The 25,481-nt window shown below is 39.8% G+C and overlaps 1 protein-coding gene across 4 annotated transcripts in view; it reads right to left on the reverse strand.

Moving 5' to 3' along the window:
• Positions 1-1,033: 1,033 nt before the first annotated feature.
• Positions 1,034-25,481, reverse strand: part of UHRF2 (ubiquitin like with PHD and ring finger domains 2) — a 100,808-nt gene continuing 76,360 nt past the window's right edge. For 3 of the 4 annotated variants that reach the window (XM_075138049.1, XM_075138048.1, XM_075138046.1), the window contains exons 10-16: positions 9,884-9,990; positions 7,895-8,057; positions 7,219-7,356; positions 6,290-6,413; positions 5,718-5,881; positions 3,652-3,750; positions 1,034-2,146 (exon numbers count right to left, since the gene is read on the reverse strand). In XM_075138049.1, coding sequence (XP_074994150.1) covers positions 2,000-2,146; positions 3,652-3,750; positions 5,718-5,881; positions 6,290-6,413; positions 7,219-7,356; positions 7,895-8,057; positions 9,884-9,990 — 942 coding nt within the window. In that variant the 3' untranslated portion in view covers positions 1,034-1,999. The remainder of the gene's footprint in view (positions 2,147-3,651; positions 3,751-5,717; positions 5,882-6,289; positions 6,414-7,218; positions 7,357-7,894; positions 8,058-9,883; positions 9,991-25,481) is intronic. The other variant, XM_075138047.1, reaches the window with a different exon arrangement.

The raw sequence follows: 25,481 nt of genomic DNA on the forward strand, positions 1-25,481 counted from the left end.
GGAAAAAGCATTAAAAGGTATAAAATGTTTCACAGCACTCAACTACTAAGGAAAAAGCCACAAATCTTACATGCTTACTGCACAGATGCAATGATTGTTACAAAGGTAAAATTCATCTGTTTTCCCCATAAAATACTGAGCTACCGTTCTGTAAAACATAGAAGTTCAACAGGCTGTAAGAATCTGTCTACATCTCTTTTAAACTGTATGCTTAACACTAGTACCAATTAACCTACTGAACGAAGGCTGAACCCTCCTTTCTAGTAAGCACAGAAAAAGCTGAGGAGTTAAATCTTTCAAAACTGTTCAGCAATGCCTGTTTTTTTGATATACGACTAGAGAGATAGTACCAGCATTACGTGTTTTGGATACAACTGAAATCCTAAAAGTAGAACGGGGAGGGAGCAGGGGGGAGAGAGAGAAGTTACTTATTTCGGATGAAGCGAATAAGCCATTAAGCTAACTTTCAGCCACAAAAAACAGCACTGCCATGTGCATCTCGGTGATCGGTTCATCACCACACCAGGGTAAGAGCAAGATCTTAAATTACTGAGAATGACGTATGTACTTCGATACATACTTCTATATGTTCGCAGGCTAGAGGCTGTCAGTGCAGCCCCATGCCTGCGGTGGGAATCTGACTGACGGCTGCGCAGGGCACCCCAGCTCCCAGCTGCCCTGCGCTGGCACCAAGCACCGCCGACGCCAGCGGGGCAGGAAGGGCTCCCTCTGACTCCGGTACCTGGCTCGAGCGCTAACAAGCTTCCTTCAAATGCTCAGCAGAGACCAGAGTAGCTACGTAAGAGCCGTTGCTATAGAGTATTTGAGAGCTCATGGATATCGATGTCAGGTTGGGGTTTTTTTTTTTAATTCACAATGTTTTTTTCATTGAGAAATGAGTTAAGGAATATAAAGCCTCATGTCTGAAAAATAAGAAGCCCACCTAAAGAAAGCATTTAGAAATCTGAAAAAAAATTCAATAAAAATGTTATGATTTAAATAAGTGGATAATAGTAAAAACAAAATTAGCAACTTTTCTGAATCATAAAATATTTAATAAGGTATATTTGGGGGGGGGATATATTGTATATAAAATTTCAGATCACAATATGAAGCGATTTGAACCCTCTCCAAGCTAGCACTGCCTTCAATGCCGTGTAGATGTATTGCCACTGATACAAGACCTACTAAAAGCATACAGTTTAACTAATACAGAAGTGGCTTTTTTATATGAAATATTTTTTACACAAGTAGAGTGTCTTGAATACCCTCTTTAAGTGCAAAAAACACAGATCACTTTACACTAATGCAGCAACAATGCATTCATATTGTTCTCATTAGTCATTAGTAGTCAACTTGCATAAGATACAAGAAAAGCACAATGAAGCTCACAAAAATAGACTAAAAATCAGCCTGTTCTTGCAAAAAAATACAGCATAATGGAAGAAAAAGACAAAAAAGGATTATGCACACCACAGAATTTGCTGTTCTTTAATCCAGCTGGCTTAAGTGCTGTTTCTGTTTTTTTGCTGTTTTTTGTGGGGGTTTGGTTTGGTTTGGGGGGTTTTTTTTGTAAATCAAACCACATGGACCAGGCACAACTAATATTCAGGAGGCAGTGTGTAGCTAAAACTTCACTAACTTTTTGTCATCCCCACGATTTATTTTCCTCTGTCCTGAGGTAGTTACAAAAAAAACAAATCATAAATTAAGCATCAGCTAGGCCAGTAAGAGCTGAGGCTTTTCTTTTTTTTTTTTTTTTTCTTTAAAAACTATTTGTTAACTGGCCAAAACTACCCTTGATGTTAAAAGACAGCTGAGAATTAGAGTTCTCACTACACCAAAAAGATGGCTATGAGGGGAAGAGGGTTAGCTGCTTCAAAATGTGACAATATATTGAGTCCCATCAAGCTGGCTGGTCCACTGTTGAATTTCCCATGTTTATTCTCCTTTACTGTCTATAAAGTCACTGGGAGAAGTACGGAAGGATCTGAGCACATCATCGTCCTTTACTGTAACCAGGGAAGAACTGGTCCAGTAGTGTCTGCAGTATCTTGTTGGGAACCATGGTGTAGCCCTTTCCCAGGTCATAGCGGCAGGCAGGGCAGGTGAAGACTTCAGCTCTGAAGGAGCGCTGTAAACAACTCTAGGACGTACAAAGACAGAGAAGTAAATCGTGAGAACTTTGTTGTAGACTGACAGCTTAACCAGCAAAAACTAAGGAACCGCTATAAACCCAAGATGCTGTACTACCAGAAAAAAGGAAGTCCTTACCAAGCCCTCTGCCTCGCTGACCAAACAAAGGAACTCTGCTCTGGGCTGGGATGTGCAGCACTGAGCTTGGAGGAATTACAACAAATCGCTGCTGAGACTTCGTTTCCATTACTGCCCTCCCGTGAATCACAGCCACATCTGCAGCTTCCTTCTAGCTTTCCAGTTAGATTGCTACAGTTTTCCAGACCTTCATTTCAAGAGGAAGATGAGTATACCAGCTATACTGTTCATGTAACAATCTCCACCTACCTTATCGGATCAGACTCAGTTAAGCCTTAAAGACGTATGTAGAATAATACAGTCTCTAACACATCAGTGTCAGTGCTGCCCTCCTCACTGTTACCATAGGCCGCAGACAGCCCAAGCATGTGAGCTGGATATCAGAAACTCATCAGGGCAGATCTGTGCCCAAACAGCTTACTATCAAACTACTCCTTACAACTTCAACTGGATGTTGTAGTCGCAAATATTTACTGACATCTTCAAATTCTGTGCTGTCTGAGTTTGTTGCCATTCAGCTTTCTCTCCTCCATGGTTTTCCAGTTTCCACAATTCTAAATATTAACCCCTTCACAATACTTTTAATGTTTTTTTAAGGATCCATAATCACTCTATGTGTGCAGGCCATCCATAACGACACGGTGATTTTTACTGGAGTGATACATATCTTCCTGAACAGCTAACTTGCATTATCAGATATTGTACTAGGATGACAATAGTCTGAGTCCTTTTAGGTTCTTAGGCAGAAATATTAGGTATGGCAGGCACAGTTCAAATATGCACAATTCAGCACATGATTCATAGACACTCCTGCTACAAAAATTAACTCTGGTACAAACTGGATTCCAAATGCCTTACATTATATCCAAGATTTTAAGATACATGAGTTACAAATTGACTTCTGTGGCCCTCCTACCAAACATAAACAATGCCAAGAATAACAAGATAACATAACTTACTCCAAATAAGCCCAAACAATTTTCTTGTATTTACCCTGCGTCCTTTCCATAACTCTTAATAAGTGTTACACAATTATAAAATCTGGTTTTATTCCTTAACTATGTAAAATTAAATTATTGTTTCTGTACCAACACCTAGCTCCTGGACCAAACCAATTCCTAGTGTAATTCCACTGATCACAAAAGAATGACAGCAATGGTAAACTTCACTCATTATGTCTATCAGAAACAACATTAAACGTACTTCCACTCTTTATTACATAAAAGGTTACACAGCAATCACTGAATGCAAACTTGTTGCATGTTTTTGCTCAGAATGTTAGGCAATAATTGTTGTCTTCCTAAAACACATATGGTTTTGGTGACTGTGTCTCAGAGCCAAGAAAACAGCCCAGAGCAAGACCGAGTTTATTCTTACTTTACAGACGTTGTGGAGGCACTCTGTTGTCACTGGTTGGTAAACCAGCTCCTGGCAGCAGACACACATGAAGGATTGTTCCAGTTTCTTCAGAAAATTCTAGTGTAGGGCAAAGGAATAAAAAAGACAAACTCTATTACAGTTCTTGTAAATGCCACTTATTACACGAAGATGATGAACCTCCAGAAGTTCTTAAGTCCTCCCTATCCATGAGTGCAGCTTTCTAAAAGCAATCAGGAAGCAGGTCCGTAACTGCTCAAAACTGCTCTTTAACCTAAAACTGCTCTTCCACAAATCAGAGAACTAATGTTTTGAGGATTATTTACTTGCCTGTATGAGTATTGTTATAAACAAAATGAAACAGACCAGCAGGCCCCTCATGCCTGGTTCTTAGTGTAGGTCAGAAAATTTAGTAATTGTGTTTGGTAACTGCTGCTAGAAATTTGCATGTCCCTGAAAGGTCTCTGCTTTTCTGCCAAGGGAACTTCTGCCTAAGAAAGCCACTTCTGCACCTCTTCTTGTGCTTATGGATCATGGCTAGCTTAATGGCTTCTTCTCTCCTCAGGCCAAATTCTCTGCAGTGTGTAAACCAACCTCACTGTTTTTTAAAGCTTCCCAGGTCATCTCTGAGGAATCTCAAGATACATTTATACCAGGTGCTTTACACACACAAGCATGTTTACCTCTAGCATCTCCAAATATCTCAAGAATACAAGCTTGGGTATAGAAAAAAAAGCAAATCTACGGGTAATCAAAATATAGATCTTTGTGATAATTTTTAAATTAGCAGATTTATCTTAAACCACACTTTATTTAGTTAAAAAGGAAGGTGGTTGTTTCAAGCTTCAAGAAAGACTTACATTTTCACAGCAGCAACCCAAAGCTACCAGTGATTCCTATTGCCTTTAGTGGCAACCAAATGCAAATCTTACCAGAATTATGGGTAGGAATCTGTAGAAAAATGACTTCTCAGTAACTCAACCACTTTTAAATTATTCTTTTCTCCTTTTTACAAACACATATCTGTATTGCCTGTCATTGTGCACAATTTTAAGAGCTGAAATTCCTTCTAGTAATTACAGACACTAGATACAAGACAGATAACAGTGAGTAACTTTACACTATCAGTTCCTACACAAAGACAACTGCAGCAGCATTGCAGCAAAAACTAGTACTGTAAGTGGAAGAACAGGGAGTTATAGATGCTTTTTGAGTTACAAAAGCACCGTAAATAGCCACTGGTAATTCCCAAATGAACTCATTATGTATGTCCGTTTTTAGACATCCATTTTCCAGCCAATGGTTTGTTTCTCACCAAGCTGAGTTTTATCAAGTTATTTTAACTTCTTAGTGCCTTGATTTCTTCTGCAAAACAGCTAAAATAACTATGATCTTGACATTGGTAAGACTAATTATCACTGAAAGACATAGTATTTCAGGAGATATTCCTTTTGGGGACTTCTTTTATACTAGTGCTATGGTCTCTTCGATCTTGACCTATTCTTGTTATTCTCTTGATGTTTAGGGGGAGGAAGGTATTTTCTCTCTTACTTAAGGTTCCCTCTCTACAGAGTGGGATAATCTAGATTTGGATGAAAATACTTTCATTTCGTACCTAAGTTTGAAAATTACAGTACTTCTATCTTCTTAAACAAAGCAAGCAAGCTGTATTTTCTGTCATAAAATTATTTTCTGTCTAAACAAAAAGTAGTGACTAGAACAATCTTTCTTCATGTCTGATTTCTCACATCAGCACAGCACAAAAATACATTTATAATTTCAGAGAAAACACACTCCCTTCAAAAATGAAAAGAAAAAAAACGCCACTTCTAACTTCAAAATGTTTTTTGAGCAAGAAAAGATTTCTATTATGCAGGTGTAAACTGAGCCAGCAATAGCAAATTGTACAAGCAAGGATTATTTTCTTGAAATCAAAGTCTTACAAATAAAAATAATGCTAGACACAGTCTGTACTCAGCAAAAGTTCAACAAGCAAATTAGGTTTTAAGAGAGATTCAAGATTTCTTCTAACAGTCTAAAGAAAATTATGCATGCAGCAAACATACTGGTCCTTCCTTAAGAGAAGCAAGTACTTCATCCCACAGTTTCTGGTTCATACAGTCTTCTCTAATCAGCCATTGCTGCTCTTGGGTCAGCTGGAAAGCCTCTCCTTTCCCTCCATCTCCCATCCTCATGGTTTTGGGTGTGTTCGTAGGTTCCTCTATACCTGCTTAAGATTATGACCATCAGACGCAGTAGCAGCAGAGTGTTAGTCTGAACTAATAAAAGGGGAAGACAAAACTGTTTCTACAAGGCTAAAACATGGATTACACTCATGAAATGCGGCAATCAAATCACTACTCCAACTCATACTGTTCGGCATTGTTTTGGACTGCTGCACAGAGTTGCACAGAAGACTGTTCATTTTTCTACAGCGCTTAAGAGGGGGGAAAAAAAAGTAAGAGTAGTAAATAGGATAAGATCCCTACACTACTACTTAATTACAGAGTATGTGCTTATCAATTTACATCAGTATTCCAAATAACTTCACACTTCTGCAAAGTTTTCATGCTACTGGCTTCACAAACGTAACGTGACAGGCTTTGCTGATGAATGCTAAAAAAGTAAAAAGAAATACCATCATCAATTGTCCTTTTCTGGTTTCCGTTACTCTGGCTGGTTGGCTCCTGTTTCACAGTTTGCTTTTTAACCTTATCTTTCTTCTCCTTACTAGCCATGGCTTCCAAATAACCTTCTGGATACTAAAATAAAAAAGCATAGATTTAAAACAAAACTCATACAGGAATTCCCAAATACCAACAAGACTAATTTCTAAAAGACTTTAAAACCCTGTGACTACATATTGAAATAACTACAAAATCACTTTAAAAACCCTAGATGATGGAGAAAACATTTAAATTAGTATCTATTATTACGGAAGTGTAGCCAAATCAAAGAATCTAATCCAGACTGGATTGTATTAAAAGGAACCCGATATCTGTATCTATGCCCTTACAACTATATGAATCAGTTAGGCAAAGTTGGAGATGGTGGTATGCTGAGATACTGCCTTGCTGAGAAAAGAAACAGTATGTTAATTCTTTCCATCTTTCACGGATTCTGCAGTGCCCAAGTCCTCATGGGTCAGTTTATTTCTGTGACTGAAACACACTATCTGTACAAACTCCTCAGTCACATGGAGAGAAACATACATAAAAAAGCGCAGGTTTTTCGATTTCTCAGACAGACTCAGCTATAACAATAGTCGCTTGTAGAAATTCTTTCCAGCCTAAAGATCACAAAACTTGATTCAAATTCTTAATTTTCCAAACCATACGGGCAAAGCAATTCACTGCTAAGGCAGGAAGCTTCATCCACTGTTCTTCTGCTGTGTCACTATTACAGGATTCTTTCAGTCTGCACATAATCTGTGGTGTTTTTTGGCATTAAATCCTGCCACAGTGAAGTACAACAAAAAAATGGGGCTTTAATTTGACTGATTTCTATTTCTGGAATTCGTTTACTGGAACTGAGAATAAAAACGACTCTGGGAGTCCTGATTCAAACCTGTACGCTCAGACCCAGTTTCTTTGACCGCTCCATTCCTTCCGAAGTCCAAGGTGCAGGCTCAATGTCATCTCTCCTCAGAAGATAGCGCCAAACTAAAAATCCACATTTTCCAATTTCTGGCCAATATTTCACCACCTAAAGAACAATATAAAATTACTGCCATTATTTTATCACAAGCCAAACACATGCAAATAGTCATCCTTTAACTGTTCAAGAAGAAATGAGAAGACTAAAAGTTATACATTACTATTATACAGAAGCTCTTCCGTCAGGTGCAAAATTTTTGTATTTTTGATAAATACAGTGCTCTTAGAAGACACACACCTTTATTTCAGATGCTGAGAAGTTACTAAATGCACAAGAAGCTAGGATATAGTTGGAAGGAGTGAGGAAATAATTTGATTTCCAGGGATGAATATGACTTAGTAAGACATATAAAGTAGCTTACATATTCAACTTGATATATCCTGTTATGGATTATGTTCTGTGATCACTGCTCTGAATAATTTCATTTCAGTTCTTTGCAGAATAAGCTAAGGCTAAAAAGCTATCATAGAGAAAAAATAAATATTTCTTTTAAGTAATAATGAAGAATTTGCAATGTAACACATAAGAGACTTTTTAAAACAGCTTAAGAAAAATGTTATGCTGCACTCAGTAGAGATCAGAATACCTTGTAAATGCCATCATATCTGTTGCCTTCCTCTGGGGCATATTTGCTGATCCGCCGTCCTTTTGAACTGCGCACTACTCTGACCGGCTTACCAGCTCTCCAATTCTTAGACTCTGCTCCATTTTTGTCATCCAGTGGGGCATCACAGTTAAGGGCCAATGCCCTAGAAAGAGATTTAAAATCTTCATAAACTAGACTGCTTCACACAAGCAGCATAGAACTTTTCAGTATATGCTTTTACAGCTGCAGAACTGATGGAAGCAAGGAGATCCATGCTACCATGCATGGTAAGAAAAAAAAATGGGAACACAAAATATTTTGTTGTCAAAGTTCCAGATGAAAACTCAGCTGATATTGCTCAATAAAACCGATCCTTTTAGATTTAATATTCCTTATTTTTACAAAAAGTACATAGTAACCATCCAAAAAACTCTAAGTAACTGAAATCTCTCACACAACACATAAATTGCCTCAGAGTAGGTGTTAAATAATAGCAGCTAACTCAGGGACAAGCAAACCCCTTTATCCACTAACTACATGAAGACCCTCTTCTAGAAACCTAGAGCAAGACAGTATGAATACCTACTAGACCAAGCTGCCGCAATGAACAGTATTTCTACTACCACAGCCTGATCTGACCAGGGATTGAAAACCCTTCAGAATCAGACTCAAACGAAACCATGGATCTCAGAACGGAAGAAATAATATGGTTTGTAAACAGTCATGGTACAAGTATAAAACCCACATTGTACAGAACAGTAAGAGACAGGCGTACAATGCTGACTTTAAAAATGTTTCTTATATAAAAATGAAACCTAAAAAAAGAAAAATATCTGGACAAACAAAATCAATACTGATTCAACTACATGGAATCATCATAATCTTCACTATCAAAGTGCATGAAAACTTGTATCAAGATCAGTAACTGGGAGCAGCACCTTGTTATACTCCATGCGCACTAATCCCTGGAAAGCTACAAGGCAAGGTTTGCCAGTGGATTCCTCATTTGCCTAGAGCAGAAAAATGCTGAGACTAGGGGGTCCACCTTTTAATTCTGTTTCCCAAAGCAAGTTTGCTCTGTTCACTAAATATGCTTGTAAACCTATTGTTTAAACCTACTTCCATCTTCCTTCCCTCCTTGTTCTTGTTCACAACACATCCCCTCTCTCTCTCCCTTCTCAGCAGCCAAGTCAGGATTTTCCTCTCTCCCCTCTAAATACCACCAAAAAGCTTGAAAGAATCCCTCTCCACTCTGCTTGACAGCAGCACATCGTGTCTAAAAGCAGACCTGACAAAGAAAAGGTCTCAGTCAATCTCAGCACCCCACAGGTGTTAAGTGGTCACATGCATAACAGAGATTATGCTCTTAGAAATAGAAAAGGATGGAGAACTCTTTGTTCAGGCAGGCTTTTAGGGCACGTAGAAACACTTTAAGCAGATGTCTAATTCATCTTTTGGACATATATTTTCTTTTTCAAGCACCTCTTTCTGATAAAGCAGCACCCTAATTTCTTACTTTTCACAGAAAACTATGATGGAAGAAAGGGCTAGCAAAATAGGAAAGATTTCTTTTAACATGGGAAAATGAACATGCTTTCTTCCTACTTAAATTTCATAATTGATTTAACCATTGGAGAAACTTAAAAAGAAACACCCAGAATAGAAAACTTCCACCCAAGATTTTTAACAGACTTCTCATTAAATTCAAACAGAGTATTCTGAAGGAAATTGTAGGACAATTTCAATCAGAGACATGACTACTAGCTGCACCAGCAATATAGCAATGTATTTCATTGAGGTGCAAGTCTTTCTTAAATCAACAAAACATAATGCTTGATGAAATGCCTCTTAGCAGCAAGAGGCACCACTGTTTACAAAAGTAGCACATACAAGACTGAATGAATATAGCAAAATGTTAGTTTTAAATTAAAGCACTACAATCCAGCTCTTTGTTTTGGAACACTTTTTAATTTTATCGTCCAAACTTACCTATTCATGTGTGTTAATGTCTGATCAAATGAATGTTCTCCAATCCTTTTATTGCCAGAAAGATCTCTTCCTCCACTCCCAGTGTAAGTGAATTCATCTCCTCGATCCTGTGCAAGAAGATTATCCTTTGTTTTAACACTCCAAAGTAAAGCAACACAATTCAAAAAAAATGCGACTTCATTCGTTCTATTTACTCAGACAGAGAAAAACTATACTCCAAGACATGGGAAAGATGTGTTTTCAATTTCAGCGTCACTGTCCTTCTACAGTAGTTGTGCCAGCACAAAGCTACTGGTCTGGATATAACATATTCACCAAAAAATTCTTATTAAAAAATTGCCTGCCTCAAAAAATTGGACGTTCACATCTTTTAAAAAGCTGTTTTTGGAAAAAAAAAAAAATCTGAGGAAGGGAACACATTCTAGCAAGCAGTGACTTGCTCTAGAGCTTTCATTTAGTTTACAAGAATATCGTGTTTGTAAAATACATAATAAATATCTCTGGAAGGATCACTTCAGCTTGTGCAAGGGGTTAAGTGTTAATGGCTGTTTGTACAGCTCTGCCTTACGTACAAGGCAGGTGCTTTAATGCCATAATAATCCCAGCTCTTCTGAACTAGTAGGAGCTTAAACTCATTTAGATTTGCATTTTGTAAGCTGACATAATTCTGTAGTATATTTCCCACATAAGATTTTCTTTAAATTTAAAGAAGGTTGATAAAATCTTTTACCATGAACCACAAAACCAGTCAAAATCTACATACACATAAGTAAAGCCAATATTACTATTTTCTTTAGGAAAAATGTCACAGAAATTCATATTACTCCTGGCAAATTCAAGTATTTCTAGAAAGATACAAATATATTTAATATGATATCTCTTTGAAGATGCAAATTTTGTACAAAGCATGAAGCAATAGTAGAAGATACATATTTAATAGGAAAATAATGTTTATATGAATTTTTATAGCAAAAATCTGAACATACTTGTACGCAGTAGTAAAACTCAGTCAATTTCTTACCACTATTAAAAGTCTGACATTATTAACGATCCAGTGCAAGACTGTTACAGATATTTCATGACTGACAACAGCAGAAAAAGAGAAAGTTAGAAAGAGAAATGCTGATTGAACAAGGCCATAGATTAACTATAGAAATTATGTTTATTTTATTCTGTGTAGGGAAAACCTAGCAGAAATTCAGCTGCAGTATTAGAATATTTCTCGTTCAAAATTTATCTAGACATAATAAAAAGCAAATGTTATGAAGTCAAAAAAAAAAAACCTCAAAACCTAACAAAGACTTGTATAAACTCTGGTATATCCTTTCTTAAAACAGTCTACTTATTCTGCTCAATGACTCTCTAAAAAATAACAGAAATAGAATGATGTTGTACAAGGGCAATATATGAAACAACTTCAAAAGAATGAAAGGCCGACAAGACAAGAACAATTTACTAAGAAAGGACGTAAAATAAATTGCATAAAATAAGGTATCACAGAATTGAGCTATGTTTATTTTTTCAGTGATTGTCAAGGCAAACAAAATGCGCACATCACACAAAGATGACTGTGATAATAATAATAATATGAATAGGGATGGATTTGCTTGATGAATCAGGCCCATTCAACCAAATTGCATTTTAACACTGAATAAGAAGCTTGTGCCAAGTTCAGAAAACCAGGAAGATGTATCTTGGAAAGTCATGAATACACAATGATTTGGGTTTCATAACAAAGAAGAAACTGAACACATGTTCATGGTGTGGCAGAGTGGGGAAAACTCCTAAGGCAGTTTTTTGATGTACAAGCAGAAATAAACTGAAACTGGAAGGTGATTTTCCCCTCTTTTTAGAACATAATTTTGAGACAAATACTGAAATAATATATATATAAGAATGTGGGAAAAAAAAAAGGAAAAACAGAAACACTACATATGCAAGCAAAATGGGGAAAATGGTTTACAAGACAGGTTCTTGACAAACTTTTGTTTATCAACAACTAGGTAGAACAATCTTTATGAGAAGAAAGTACTAAATAGACTTTTTTTGGCATAACCATTTTGACAACCGTAAATCAAGGACAAATTGCTATAGACTTACGCCAAAAAAACTCAAGTGAGAAGGCATAAATGCAACAGTATTCATAATTATCTATCGGAACACACTTCTATGGAAAATGGGTTAAATGCAAAAGGGCTAAAAACATCTGACTGAGTGGTTCTCTGGGTGGTACTCTTTAACCACAGGCAACCAGGAGACATCGTGCTTAAAGAGATAGAGTGGATCTATAGAGAGATTATATCCACTCTCTCTCTTCAAGCATGATGTCTTCTGGTCTTAGGCCTATGCATACCTGCTCACCTCTTGAACAGATTCTACACTTTATGGGTTACATTTGCTTCTGTTTAATTATCCAAGCGTTCTATGCATAAATAGGCAAAACTATATGGATTTGGGGGAAACTGGAAATCCAGGGGAAGGAAAATGGAGGAGAAATGGAACAATTACGGAGCGTAATTGTTAAAGGCCAATTAACAAGAAGATGGCATCTTTTAACACCTCCCGGCGTAAGGAAGGCTCATTTCTGCTCCACTTCCCAGAAGAACTACACTCGCTTATTTCACATCAGAGATATTAAAAAAAAAAAAGGATAGCAAGGAACAAAGACACACAGTTCCTAGAACTGGAGGAAAATGTCAGAGATCTTGCCATACAGAGCGCTGATCTGGACTGGATGGAGAGAAATGGGGGGGACATTTGATCCTCTGACGATGAGAGCAGCTCCTAAACAAGGAGAGGAAGAAAGCTCAGGATAATACTGCTTGCAGAGAGAGAAAATCTAGAATGGCAAGCGTACATGATGCACAGACACAGAGACCTTAGAGTAGAATAAATGCGGATATGAATACAGCCCATGCCAAGTAGGAGTGAAATGGGGATCCTGGTAGTCTGGAGACCTAATGGGAGACCTACAGAATCTACTTCCATCGTGGGTTATGGTGTTTTACTTTGAAAGTGGAGTATGCCAGGAATATTCAGACAGCTTATTATTTGGGATCTTCTGATGAGTAATGACTCATTAAAACAATTTCTCAATAGTTTTGAGTTCTGAGTCTATCTGTAAAGATCTTCCTACCACCCGTAACAATTTCAACTGATAGCCTGTATGTGACAGCTAAGGGTGGAAAGTTTTTTTTTCCTCAAAAGGATCAGAAAGCAGAGCTAAGCTTACTGATACTGCTGTAAATTCTGCAGTCAACAGTTAAAGAAAACATTTGACAGAAGGAATTATTGATGTCTGTACATTCTTTAAGAAACAAAATAACTGTCAAAAAGACTACTAAAAGTTTTATCTTTTCCCTTCTCTTCTCTTCCTTCTTCCTACCTTTTCCCCATTTTCTTACCTTAAAATATGTAATTCTGCCATTTCTCTTCTGTTTTCCACAGCTTAATTCAACTTCCTTGCACCAAAACTTTCTTTCAACAGCTAGTAAGACCTTTGTTATTGTCTTCTCTTAATGCCTTCTGTATGTCTCTTTTTCTTATGTTGTCTCCATAAAGTTATTTCTTAACTGTCCTGTTTGTAAAGTTTGATCACGTTATAGAGCAAATGAACTTCAGCGACAGTAGCATTGACCCAGTGTCTCATATTGAGGCATTTGAGCGGAAGATGAGCCCGAAGCTCTAGTACTACAAGCCAGCCAGCCTCAGACATAAAACATTAGCAGATGGTCAGTTGTATTCAATCATACTCCACTATTTCAATGTTGTTATATAATCAGTCGTAAGTCTAACAAAGAGATAATGGAGAATGAAAAAAGTAAGATTTTGAATTTCACCTAAGCGTTCAACCACATTATTTCTATGGGTTGCTTTTACACAGCAGCTGATAGGGGCATTAGCTACTTCAAGTTACTGGAATATCAGCTATTTCAAGATAGCTAGCAATAATTTTCTCTTTCCATTGACACCTCTGGTATTATGCTCAGATTTCAAAGTCTGGTCCCAACATATACACAAAAATTGCATTTATCAGTTAGTAAGGCACGCTATTATGAACACAAACAGCTTTTCTAGATGAGCTTCAACCTTCGGTCTGAAGAAATAAAGAAGTCTTATTGGCTTTTTTGATACAAGAAACCCCAAAACCTGATGAGTTCGTCAACCCCTCAATTCATCCGTTTCACCTCAGTAAAACATGATGAATAAAGGCTAAGATTTTGATTAGTGTGACAAAGCAAAATAAAAAAGCACTAAGCCTTTTAAAATGAAGTTATTAAATCCAAGACAAATATTAACTATCAGACAATTACATTTGAAAAGATTTTCTTTCCCTAGCAGTAGGGATACCTGAAACTGAATGATGTCATCATTCACCTTTCATAGGTCTGTATGCATGTAAGTGCTGACAGAATTGGCCTATCTGCCCAATCGTCTGATTTATTTTTGATAATTTCATGGTTTAGCACTGCAGTAAAAGGTGCCAATTAAAAAGGAAGGGCTACATATTTCATTTGTAAATCAATTAAATTAAGTGCAGAGCTTGAATATATCATAATCGGTGTTTCTGAGTCTTCTCCGTAACCGCCCTTGACAGCAAGAACCTGACATTATCATGGCATATACCACCATGACGAAAACATTTAACCATTTTAGCGTTAGCCAGTCTGGATCTCTGAACAAATAAGTAAGACAGCTGCAAAGCAGGAAACAGCAGAAGGTGGCTACCTGGTCATGGAAGTAGGTCAACATTTTGAAAAATAACTCCCAAATGAAAGTATTAGATAACTACTGTATGTGCACCACTTTCTGAGGTTTTTCTTATTCCTCTCAAAGTTCAGTGCCAAAATGGTGGATTTGCAGACATTTAAGCTAAACATTAATATGTAAATAATTCAGGCTACCCAATCTGGATATATTATCTTCTGCTCCGTTCAAAATCAGTTCCGACTTCAAACCAGGTTCACCAAAGATACAACACCCAGAAAGCCTTTTCAGGTCAAAGACCCTTTTCTGTAGTGGGATATTACTTAGGAGATACAACAGTTGTTTGAGACAACATTTTTTTAATTACAATTATCTTTGACTATTTGTTGGAGATCGCTGATTGATTGTTTCTCTGAGGGCAAAAATTCCTGCAATCTGTGTGAGTAATTTAATTAGGCTATTATAATCCTAGTTAAAGCAAGCCAAAGAAAATCTTGCATGTCTAAAAGATATGCACTTACTATTTGACATTCGTTTATCTCTGTATATATAATTAGTTTGTTACTTTCACCTTTCTTTTACTTCCTGTATTTAAATAAACAATTAATATTATAAGATTTAATTTTCATAAGTGCTCATGTGAAAAATCTATGAAGTCCAGCAAGAAACTCACTGTTTGACACAACAAAGATTAGTATAATCATGCTGATCCTTCAGAATTTTATGAAGGGAATAGATTGATTATACTCCATATATTGCACTAATATAACTAATGTCTCTTGAAAATATATGAATTTCAGAAAGAAAGTATCTCAGTATGTTAGGCATTCACAAATGGAAACCAAGGCCTACGTCCTTGATCTAAGGCACTATTCCAGAAAGAATGTTTCCTGGAAAGCGTGAAATATAAAAAAGAGCTAAATGGTACTTTGCTAAGCATTGGCAACATTAATTTCTGCTTTATCATTGTGTGAAATGGGTTCCTCAATGCTTTAGAAACAACCAGATAGGCAAAGTCCTGCAAATGAACTTTGGAAAAGCACAGATAGGAGCAGTATAGACACAGATTCCCCACTCCATTATGAAAGAAGCTGACAAATAGGCAGATAAGACTACTTTGACAGATGGAGTACTAGCAGTAAAAAATTACAAAAAGCATCAGTGTAACAAAATAAGGCTTTTCAGAATGTGAAAGTAATTCTGAATGTAATGCAGGCACAGTGGAGACAATGAAATTCAGAAAATAATGCAGAAAAGGTATTTTTTAGTATCAATTAGCATTTCGTATGGACTGATAGCTAACAAATGGAATAACAGAAGAGATGGAGAGGAGACTGTTGTGTAATAGGAGCTGTCCTGCAAATCTGAAACACTGCTAAGAAGTAAGTATTAAAGCTACTGTCCTACAAATTATGTCAAGTATGTCCTTAGTATTGGAGGTAACAAGAGTGGACAAATAAGACATCTGAGTGAAAAGGAAGATATTTGGTAGCTATCATATAGTGAGATACTCAAATTTTTTCACATTACGTTGGAGCTCCAAGCAGGTCCCAAACCAATAAGGTGCTTAGACTTTGGAAACATGACGCTTTTGAAAACAGCAAGTTTCATGGCGTCAAGCATTAGGTTTTCAGCTACATACTCAATTCAGGTGACTCACAATAGAGAGACTCTCAGTGTAATGGCTGTAATGAACTTATTATGTTGAATTCTCAGTACTATAAAACAGAGGTGGGAAAATCGGAAAGTAACTGTTCCCTTGGTAACGTAGTCAGCATGGCATGATAATTCAGAAAATTTATATAAGATACTACATCTCTTTTGTACCAGGGCTCACACTGGATTCAGATGACGCAGGTTAACCCAACAAACTGGTTAATAAAGCAGCAGGTCATACACACAAACTGCTAGTCACAAAGGTCTTTGCATATAAAACACTTTGCCTCAGACATGAGGGTCCTATTGCCCCTTGATTTGGATTTAAAGCCATTCAACTATGCAATTCACTACAGTACTGGCACTGCACCTTTGGCACTAGTGGAACTGACCTAGTGCTTCCACTGTGCAATGCACACTAAGCAGAAGTTGTGCAATGCACACTAAGCAGAAGTTCTGAAATGCTATATCCTCATCACAGGGCTCTGGCAAATCTAGTGAGCTAAATACTGTTTATTTGCAATTGGACTATTTCAAAAAAGTGGAATAACAGTTGTACTAACACCTTGGAACTAATTACCCAAACACAAGATTAATGCAAAGGCACAGAACATTTAAAATGGGCAGCAAGCCATTTCATGAAGTGGCTTGTGAATGCGATGTTCAGGCACTGAATAGGTTTGGTATAAAATAATCAGCAAACCTAAGCAATGAGTATTTTTGCCTGGGGTCCCTTTTGGGTCATTAGAGACGCTATTCTCTTTTATACTCTCAGAATCTTTTACAAGAGGATGTGAATGATCACAGAAGATATTATTCTCCAAGAGATTCTGAATCTCAGTTCAGAGATTTCACGTATGATCCTATATGCAAAAGCACTTAAAGAAAAAACAATCTTTGTTCAGATTAAGCTAAGCTCACCACACAATTAATTTACCATCTTTATAACACTACCTCAACCCAGCAGAAACATGGATCTTGAAACTTTTGAAAAGAAACAGCAGTTTTAACCCTGATACATAAAAACAATGACACAAAATAGGAGGGCGATTTTTCAACACAGAAGTGACATTTCTTTAGCTACTTCATTTGATCAACAGACAAGTCAAAATACTTTTATCATGAACACTGTGATTGCACAATCACTGTTAATGTCCAATATCTAGCTTTTAATTGTTGGTCTATTCTGAAATAATTCCAAGATTTTAAATTCCTGAAAGACTTCTCAATTTCTTCAGCTGATGTTCCTATTACGGTTACTATCCAGAACAGGAACAGGAGATCAGCAATATTAACATATTCAAGACTCTAAAGCTAACTGCAAGACTGTATCTTAAACAGGTAAGCAATGTAACTTGCCACTAAAAATCAAGGTTTAACGTTTACAAGAGAGAGATTAATGTGAAAACATTTTAGATGCATGTAATTAAGAATGAGCTTAAGCTTCATGTGCAAAACAATTTCACCCAATGCTCACTTTGTAAACTATGACTGTATCCCTTCTCAATCTTGAGGGCAGATCCTGTACTGACAGAACTCGTCATTACTGCGCACTCCAATACACCCAGAACTCCCAACTTGAGCAAAGTTGTGGACAAGTCTGAATCTGCAAGATTATAAGTTTCCAAAGGCACAGCATAAAAATGGCATGATCTGAAAGCTAGACAGTGAATTCTATTTCCTGCAATATATTTTTGCAATTATTTTACCCCAGTAGTGAACTGTTAATTTAAAGCCACAAGAAGAGCATTAAGATGGCACATGTCAGCAGCGTACAGAAATAGAGCATAAAGTTTGTAAACATACAGTAAAAACTTACACACAAGTACCTATGTTATACCATTGAAATTCACCTGTCTTTTCTTGTTCTCATACAATAAAGTGACTAGATGTGAGCAGAGGATTTTATCTGAATTTTTATTTAAAAGTTTCATTCCTGGAATGAGATACTGTACATACTGTACATAGGATGTTTGTAAGTACAGAATTTGATTTTTCTGTGAATATTCTTAAAGGAGTTTAATTTCAACCTCTCAAAAAAACAGGGAAAATGGAAGTAAATTGGGAAATAAAAGTTGGTATATGAAAAAAGAACTGAAGAAAAACTAATTCCAAAAATGCACCTGAAAAAAAAATTTCCCCCTTGTATTCTTAGTTTAGAGAATTGCAAAAAGGCTGACATTCGTACAAATTTAGGGTATATACTTGTTCTGGTTTTGGCTGAGGTAGAGTTAATTTTTGTAGTGCTGTGTTTTGGATTTAGTACGAGAATAATGTTGATAACACACTGATGTTTTAGTTGTTGCCAAGTAGTGTTTACACTGGTCAAGGACTTTTCAGCTTCCCATGCTCTGCCAGGTGCACAAGAAGCTGGGAGGGAGCACAGCCAGGACAGCTGACCCGACTGCCCAATGGCGTATTCCATACCACGTGATGTCATGCTCAGTATATAAACTGGGTGTTGGTGGAGGAGGGGGATCGCTGCTTGGGCATCGGTCAGTAGGTGGTGAGCAATTGTGCTGTGCATCACTCATTTTGTATATTCTATCATCATTATTATTAATACTATTATTATTGTTGTTGTTATTATTATCATTACTATTATTATTTTCCCTTCCCTTCCTTTTCTGTTCTATTAAACTGTCTTTATCTCAATTCACGAATTTTACTTTTTTTTCCTCGATTCTCTCCCCATCCCACTGCAGGGGCGGGGAGTGAGTGAGTGGCTGTGTGGTGTTTGGCTGCCTGCCAGGTTAAATCACAACAGTCCTTTTTGGCATCCAACGTGGGGCTCAAAGGGTTGAGATAATGACACATCTGACTGGAGCCAGTTAAAAGAAATTTGTTGTAAGCATTCATTATATCAGTTTATTAGTCACTGGTCACAATGTTGGTTTATTTGCTCTCCGGGTTGTTAGATCTGCTCTTAGAGTTGTGTTATGTAGCACCTTACCGGCTGTATATACTGTTTATCAGTATGTATGTGCTGTTTATCACCTCTGGGAGATGGATTAAGGTTATCGCTTTGCTACACTGTGTAACACTGGCTTATGGTATGATAAACTTATTGGTCATGAGATTGTATTCAGCACTGCCATCATCCCTGTGCTTCAGGAGCTATCCCTCAGAAACTATTAATGATTACACTTTTTACCTCTTCTCCTCAGAGAGCCAATTTATGGGGGAGACACCTTCCTTCACCTTCCCCTTCTCTTCCAGGCTGATTACAATAGCTCTTGAGGATTTTGGATATCCTTGGGATGTTCAAACCAGCATGTTCCTATTGCTATGTCTCCTGAATGTGTTTCAGGCTTGTTTAAGGTTAAACAACTATTTAAGGACACCACCCAGAGATCTCACCCAAAGCTTGATAGTTATGAGTGGCAAGCTGTGTGGGATAGTGTGGGCAAGTACCTAGGACAGTGGTCACCTCCAATATTTTGGAACTTCATCCCTGAACAAGTGCAGAATCCTGAAAAACTAGTAAAATATTTGGAAAAAGTATGGTGTCTCCCTCGCTATCCCAGAGAGACACAAATCACTGCAATGTGCTGGGGCCTGGCCCATGCCTACCAAGCCCTGTTCGACACTATTCAGAACCCTCAAGGGGGAGAGAAGGTCTCCGGATCTGACGACAAAACGACAGGCACTGCGGCTACTCAAACCCACGTGACAGGTACTACGGCTGAACCAGAGGACCAACCCGTGCTGGTATCAGTCGCCTCTCTACATACGAAGAAATCTTGGAAGTGAAAGTCAGCTCGTTTAGAAAGGGATGATGGAAAAGCAGGGACATCATGAGGAGGGGAGGAGGAAGAGGAAGAACTCATAAACAAGGTGGAAACCACCCGATCGCTATCCCTGAGTGAGTTGTGAGATATGTGGAAAGATTTCAGCCGTCGTCCAGGCGAGCACATTGTCACCTGGCTGCTCCGATGCTGGGATAACAGGGCCAGTAGCCTGGAATTAGAGGGTAGGGAAGCCAAGCAGCTGGGATCCCTTTCTAGGGAAGGGGCCATTGATAAACTGATTGGACAAGGGGCACAAGTCCTCAGCCTCTGGAGGTGACTCCTGTCAGGTATGAAGGAAAGGTATCCTTTCAGGGAAGATGTTATGTCACCCAGGCAAATGGACCACTATGGAGAGAGGTATCCAGTACCTGAGGGAACTGGCTGTGCTGGAGGTGGTTTATAGTGACCCAGATGACAAGCAAGTACCCAAAGATCCAGATGAAGTCCAGTGCACGCGACCCACGTGGTGGAAGTTGGTACAAAGAGCACCAGTGTCTCATGCCAGTTCGTTGGCAATACTGTCCTGGAAAGAGGAAGAAGCACCAACGGTGGATGACACAGTTGGCATACTCCAGGAATATGAAGAAACTGTCTCTTCCTTCCTTGTCTCAGCTATGCAGAAACTGTCCCAGGAGGTCCAGCAATCCAAAGAGGATAGGTCCTACTCTCCATCTGTATGGACCAGCATCCTTCTGCGCAAGAGAGAGGATATAGAAGGTACACACCACAGAGCACCCTGTGGTTTTACCTGCGTGACCACGGAGAGGACATGAGGGAGTGGGATGTACCTCGACCCTAGAGGCACAGGTACGTGAGTTGCAAGGAAAAACAATCACACAAGGGGGTTCTCCCAAGAAAAATGCTGCTTCAGTTTCCAGAAGAAACAGTTTCCAGTGAACAGTTCCCCAGACAGAGTAGAAGGACTGATCTTACTTTGGATTGTAATGAAGGAATTCTTGACTTGTATTTACAAGAAGTGGGTAATGAATACTATGACCAGGACTAGAGGGCCCTGCCTCCAGCCAGGTGGAGGAAAGGGACAACTGGGTTTACTGGACTGTGTGGATTCGATGGCCTGGCACATCAGACCCACAGGAGTATAAGGCTCTCGTAGACACCGGTGCACAGTGTACCCTGATGCCATCAAGCTATGAAGGGGCAGAACCCATTTGTATTTCTGGAGTGACAGGGGGATCCCAACAGGTGACTGTATTGGAGGCTGAAGTGAGCCTGACCGGGAATGAGTGGCAGAAGCACCCCATTGTGACTGGCCCAGAGGCTCCGTGCATCGTTGGCATAGACTACCTCAGGAGAGGGTATTTCAAGGACCCAAAAGGGTTCCGGTGGGCTTTTGGTATAGCTGCCCTGGAGACGGAGGAAATTAAACAGCTGTCCACCTTGCCCGGTCTCTCAAAGGACCCTTCTGTTGTGAGGTTGCTGAGGGTTGAAGAACAACAGGTGTGATCGCTACCACAACGGTGCACCAGCGGCAATACTGCACCAACCGATACTCCCTGATCCCCATCCATGAGCTGACTCGTTGACTGGAGAGTCAAGGAGTGATCAGCAAGACTTGCTCACCCTTTAACAGTCCCATATGGCCAGTGCAAAAGTCTAATGGAGAGTGGAGACTAACAGTGACTATCGTGGCCTGAACGAAGTCACACCGCCAACTGAGTGCTGCCGTGCCGGACATGCTGGAACTTCAATACGAACTGGAGTCAAAGGCAGCCAAGTGGTACGCCACCATTGATACCGCTAATGCGTTCTTCCCAATCCCGTTGGTGGCAGAGTGTAGGCCACAGCTTGCTTTCACTTGGAGGGGCGTCCAGTACACCTGGAACCGACTGCCCCAGGGGTGGAAACACAGCCCTACCATTTGCCGTGGACTGATCCACACCGCACTGGAACAGGGTGAGGCTCTAGAACACCTGCAGTACATTGATGACATCATTGTATGTCAACACAGCAGAAGAAGTTTTTGAGACAGGGGAGAGAATAGTCCAAATCCTTCTGAAGGCCAGTTTTTTGCCATAAAACAAAGTAAGGTCAAGGGACCTGCACAGAAGATCCAGTTTTTAGGAGTAAAATGGCAACATGGACGTCATCAGATCCCTATGGATGTGATCAACAAAATAACAGCCATGTCCCCACCAACTAGCAAAAAGGAAACGCAAGCTTTCTTAGGCGTTGTGGGTTTTTGGAGAATGCGTATTCCAAATTATAGTCAGATTGTAAGCCCCCTCTATCACCTGACCAGGAAGAAGAATGATTTCAAATGGGGCCCTGAGCAACGACAAGCCTTTGAACAAATTAAACAGGAGATACTTCAGGCAGTAGCCCTTGGGCCAGTCTGGGCAGGACAAGATGTAAACAATGTGCTTTACACCGCAGCCGGGGAGAATGGTCCTACCTGGAGCCTCTGGCAGAAAGCACCAGGGGAGACTCGAGGTCGACCCTTAGGGTTCTGGAGTCGGGGATACAGAGGATCCGAGGCCCGCTTCACTCCAACTGAGAAGGAGATATTGGCAGCATATGAAGGGGTTCGATCTGCTTCGGAAGTGGTTGGTACTGAAGCACAGCTCCTCCTGGCACCCCGACTGCCGGTGCTGGGCTGGATGTTCAAAGGGAGCGTCCCCTCTACACATCACGCAACCGATGCTACGTGGAGTAAGTGGGTCGCACTGATCACACAACGGGCCCAAACAGGAACCCCCAGTCGCCCAGGAATCTTGAAATTGATCATGGACTGGCCAGAAGGCAAAGATTTTGGAATATCCCCAGAGGAGGAGGTGACACGTGCTGAAGAGGCCCCACTGTATAATAAACTACCAGAAAACGAGAAGCAATATGCCCTGTTCACTGATGGGTCCTGTCGCCTTGTGGGAAAACATCGGAGGTGGAAAGCTACGGTATGGAGTCCTATACGCCAAGTTGCAGAAACTGCTGAAGGAGAAGGTGAATCGAGTCAGTTTGCAGAGGTGAAAGCCATCCAGCTGGCCTTGGACATTGCCGACGAGAAAAATGGCCAGTACTTTATCTCTATACTGACTCATGGATGGTGGCAAATGCCCTGTGGGGGTGGTTGCAGCAGTGGAAGCAGAACAACTGGCAGCGCAGAGGTAAACCCATCTGGGCTGCCGCATTGTGGCAAGATATTGCTGCCCGGGTAGAGAACCTGGCTGCAAAATTACGTCATGTAGATGCTTATGTACCCAAGAGTCGGGCCACTGAAGAACATAAAAACAACCAGCAGGTGGACCAGGCTGCTAAGATTGAAGTGGCTCAGGTGGATATGGACTGGCAGCATAAGCGTGAATTATTTATAGCCCAGTGTGCCCATGACACTTCAGGCCATGAAGGAAGAGATGCAACATATATGGGCTTGTGATCGAGGGGTGGACTTCACAACGGATGCTATTGCACAGGTTATCCATGAATGTGAAACATGCACTGCAATCAACCAAGCCAAGCAAGTAAAGCCTCTTTGGTATGGAGGACGATGGTTGAAATATAAATATGGGGAGGCCTGGCAGATTGATTATATCACACTCCCACAAACCTGACAGGGCAAGCGCTATGTGCTCACCATGGTGGAAGTAACCACAGGATGGCTGGAAACATACCCTGTGCCCCATGCCACTGCCCAGAACATTATCCTGGGCCTTGAAAAGCAAGTCCTGTGGCGACATGGCACCCCAGAAAGAATTGAGTCAGGCAACGGGACTCATTTCCGAAAGAACCTCATAGACACCTGGGCCAAAGAGCACGGCATTGAGTGGGTCTATCACATCCCCTACCATGCACCAGCCTCCAGGAAAATCGAACGATACAACGGACTGTTAGAGACTACACTGAGAGCAATAGGTGGTGGGACATTCAAGCATTGGGACACACATTTAGCAAAGGCCACCTGGTTAGTCAACACTAGGGGATCTGTCACTCGAGCTGGCCCTGCCCAATCAAAACCCTTACGTACTGTAGAGGGGGATAAAGTCCCTGCAGTGCACATAAGAAATATGCTGGGGAAGACAGTCTGCGTTACTCCTGCCTCGGGCAAGGGAAAATCCATTCATGGGATTGCTTTTGCTCAAGGACCTGGGTGCACTTGGTGGGTAATGTGAAAAGATGGGGAAGTCCAATGTGTACCTCAAGGGGATTTAATATGGAGTGAAAATAGCCAATGAACTGAATTGTATGATGTTAATTGCTATATAATACTATATGTCATATCAATGGTATTGCACTACAAATCACCTAGCTTAATGAAGAATGAACTTTGATGAAACCAAGCAAAGTGCAGCGATAATGGAACCAGAACTGGCTTCAGCATGCAACAATCCAACAGCATTCTCCTGCTTGAAAGGCTGTTATGACAGATGGAGCCCAATGTCATGGACTAAATTAACTCAATGGACTTTTTAGAGGGATGGCCCATAGACTAAGGAAATTGAACATGTGAGATCTGGGCATGATATAGATGGTATGGAGTAAGGGGTGGATACTGTCCTGGTTTCAGCTGGGGTAAGGTTAATTTTCTTCCTAGTAGTTGGTGTAGTGCTGTGTTTTGGATTTAGTACGAGAATAATGTTGATAACACACTGATGTTTTAGTTGTTGCCAAGTAGTGTTTACACTGGTCAAGGACTTTTCAGCTTCCCATGCTCTGCCAGGTGCACAAGAAGCTGGGAGGGAGCACAGCCAGGACAGCTGACCCGACTGCCCAATGGCGTATTCCATACCACGTGATGTCATGCTCAGTATATAAACTGGGTGTTGGTGGAGGAGGGGGATCGCTGCTTGGGCATCGGTCAGTAGGTGGTGAGCAATTGTGCTGTGCATCACTCATTTTGTGTATTCTATCTTTATTATTATTGTTATTTTCCCTTCCCTTCCTTTTCTGTTCTGTTAAACTGTCTTTATCTCAATCCACGAATTTTACTTTTTTTTCCCGATTCTCTCCTCCATCCCACTACTGGGGGGGGGAGGGAGAGGAAGAGGTAGTGAGCGAGCAGCTGTGTGGTGTTTGGCTGCCTGCCGGGTTAAACCACAATACTTCTGCAATATTTCTCCCCAACTACGCCTCTTCAAAATTATATATGTCATCTAGACTATGACAGTACTTAGGTGTCCACAAAAACACGATTACAACATCACTTAGGTGAACTGGAAAAGACATGCAAAGGATCTAGTTAAGTTTATTAAATATTTTGAATTGAGTAATTACAGCAGCAGAAATAAGGGGACATCAGTATCACCACCAAAAAGAAAAAAAAAGGAGTCTGCACCATCCCAACACAGCAGGTACAACTACTGAGCAACAGCATTCTTAGGATCCACTGGCTGAGTCCTAGAGCTTGGGTTGGGCTTGACTCTAAGGACGTAGTAATGTATCCCAACAGCAAGTACCTCCTCATGTGACTTGTTCAAAAAGAGACATAGACT

This window comes from Calonectris borealis, chromosome Z (genome assembly GCF_964195595.1).
Source record: "Calonectris borealis chromosome Z, bCalBor7.hap1.2, whole genome shotgun sequence".
Classification (NCBI taxonomy): domain Eukaryota; kingdom Metazoa; phylum Chordata; class Aves; order Procellariiformes; family Procellariidae; genus Calonectris; species Calonectris borealis.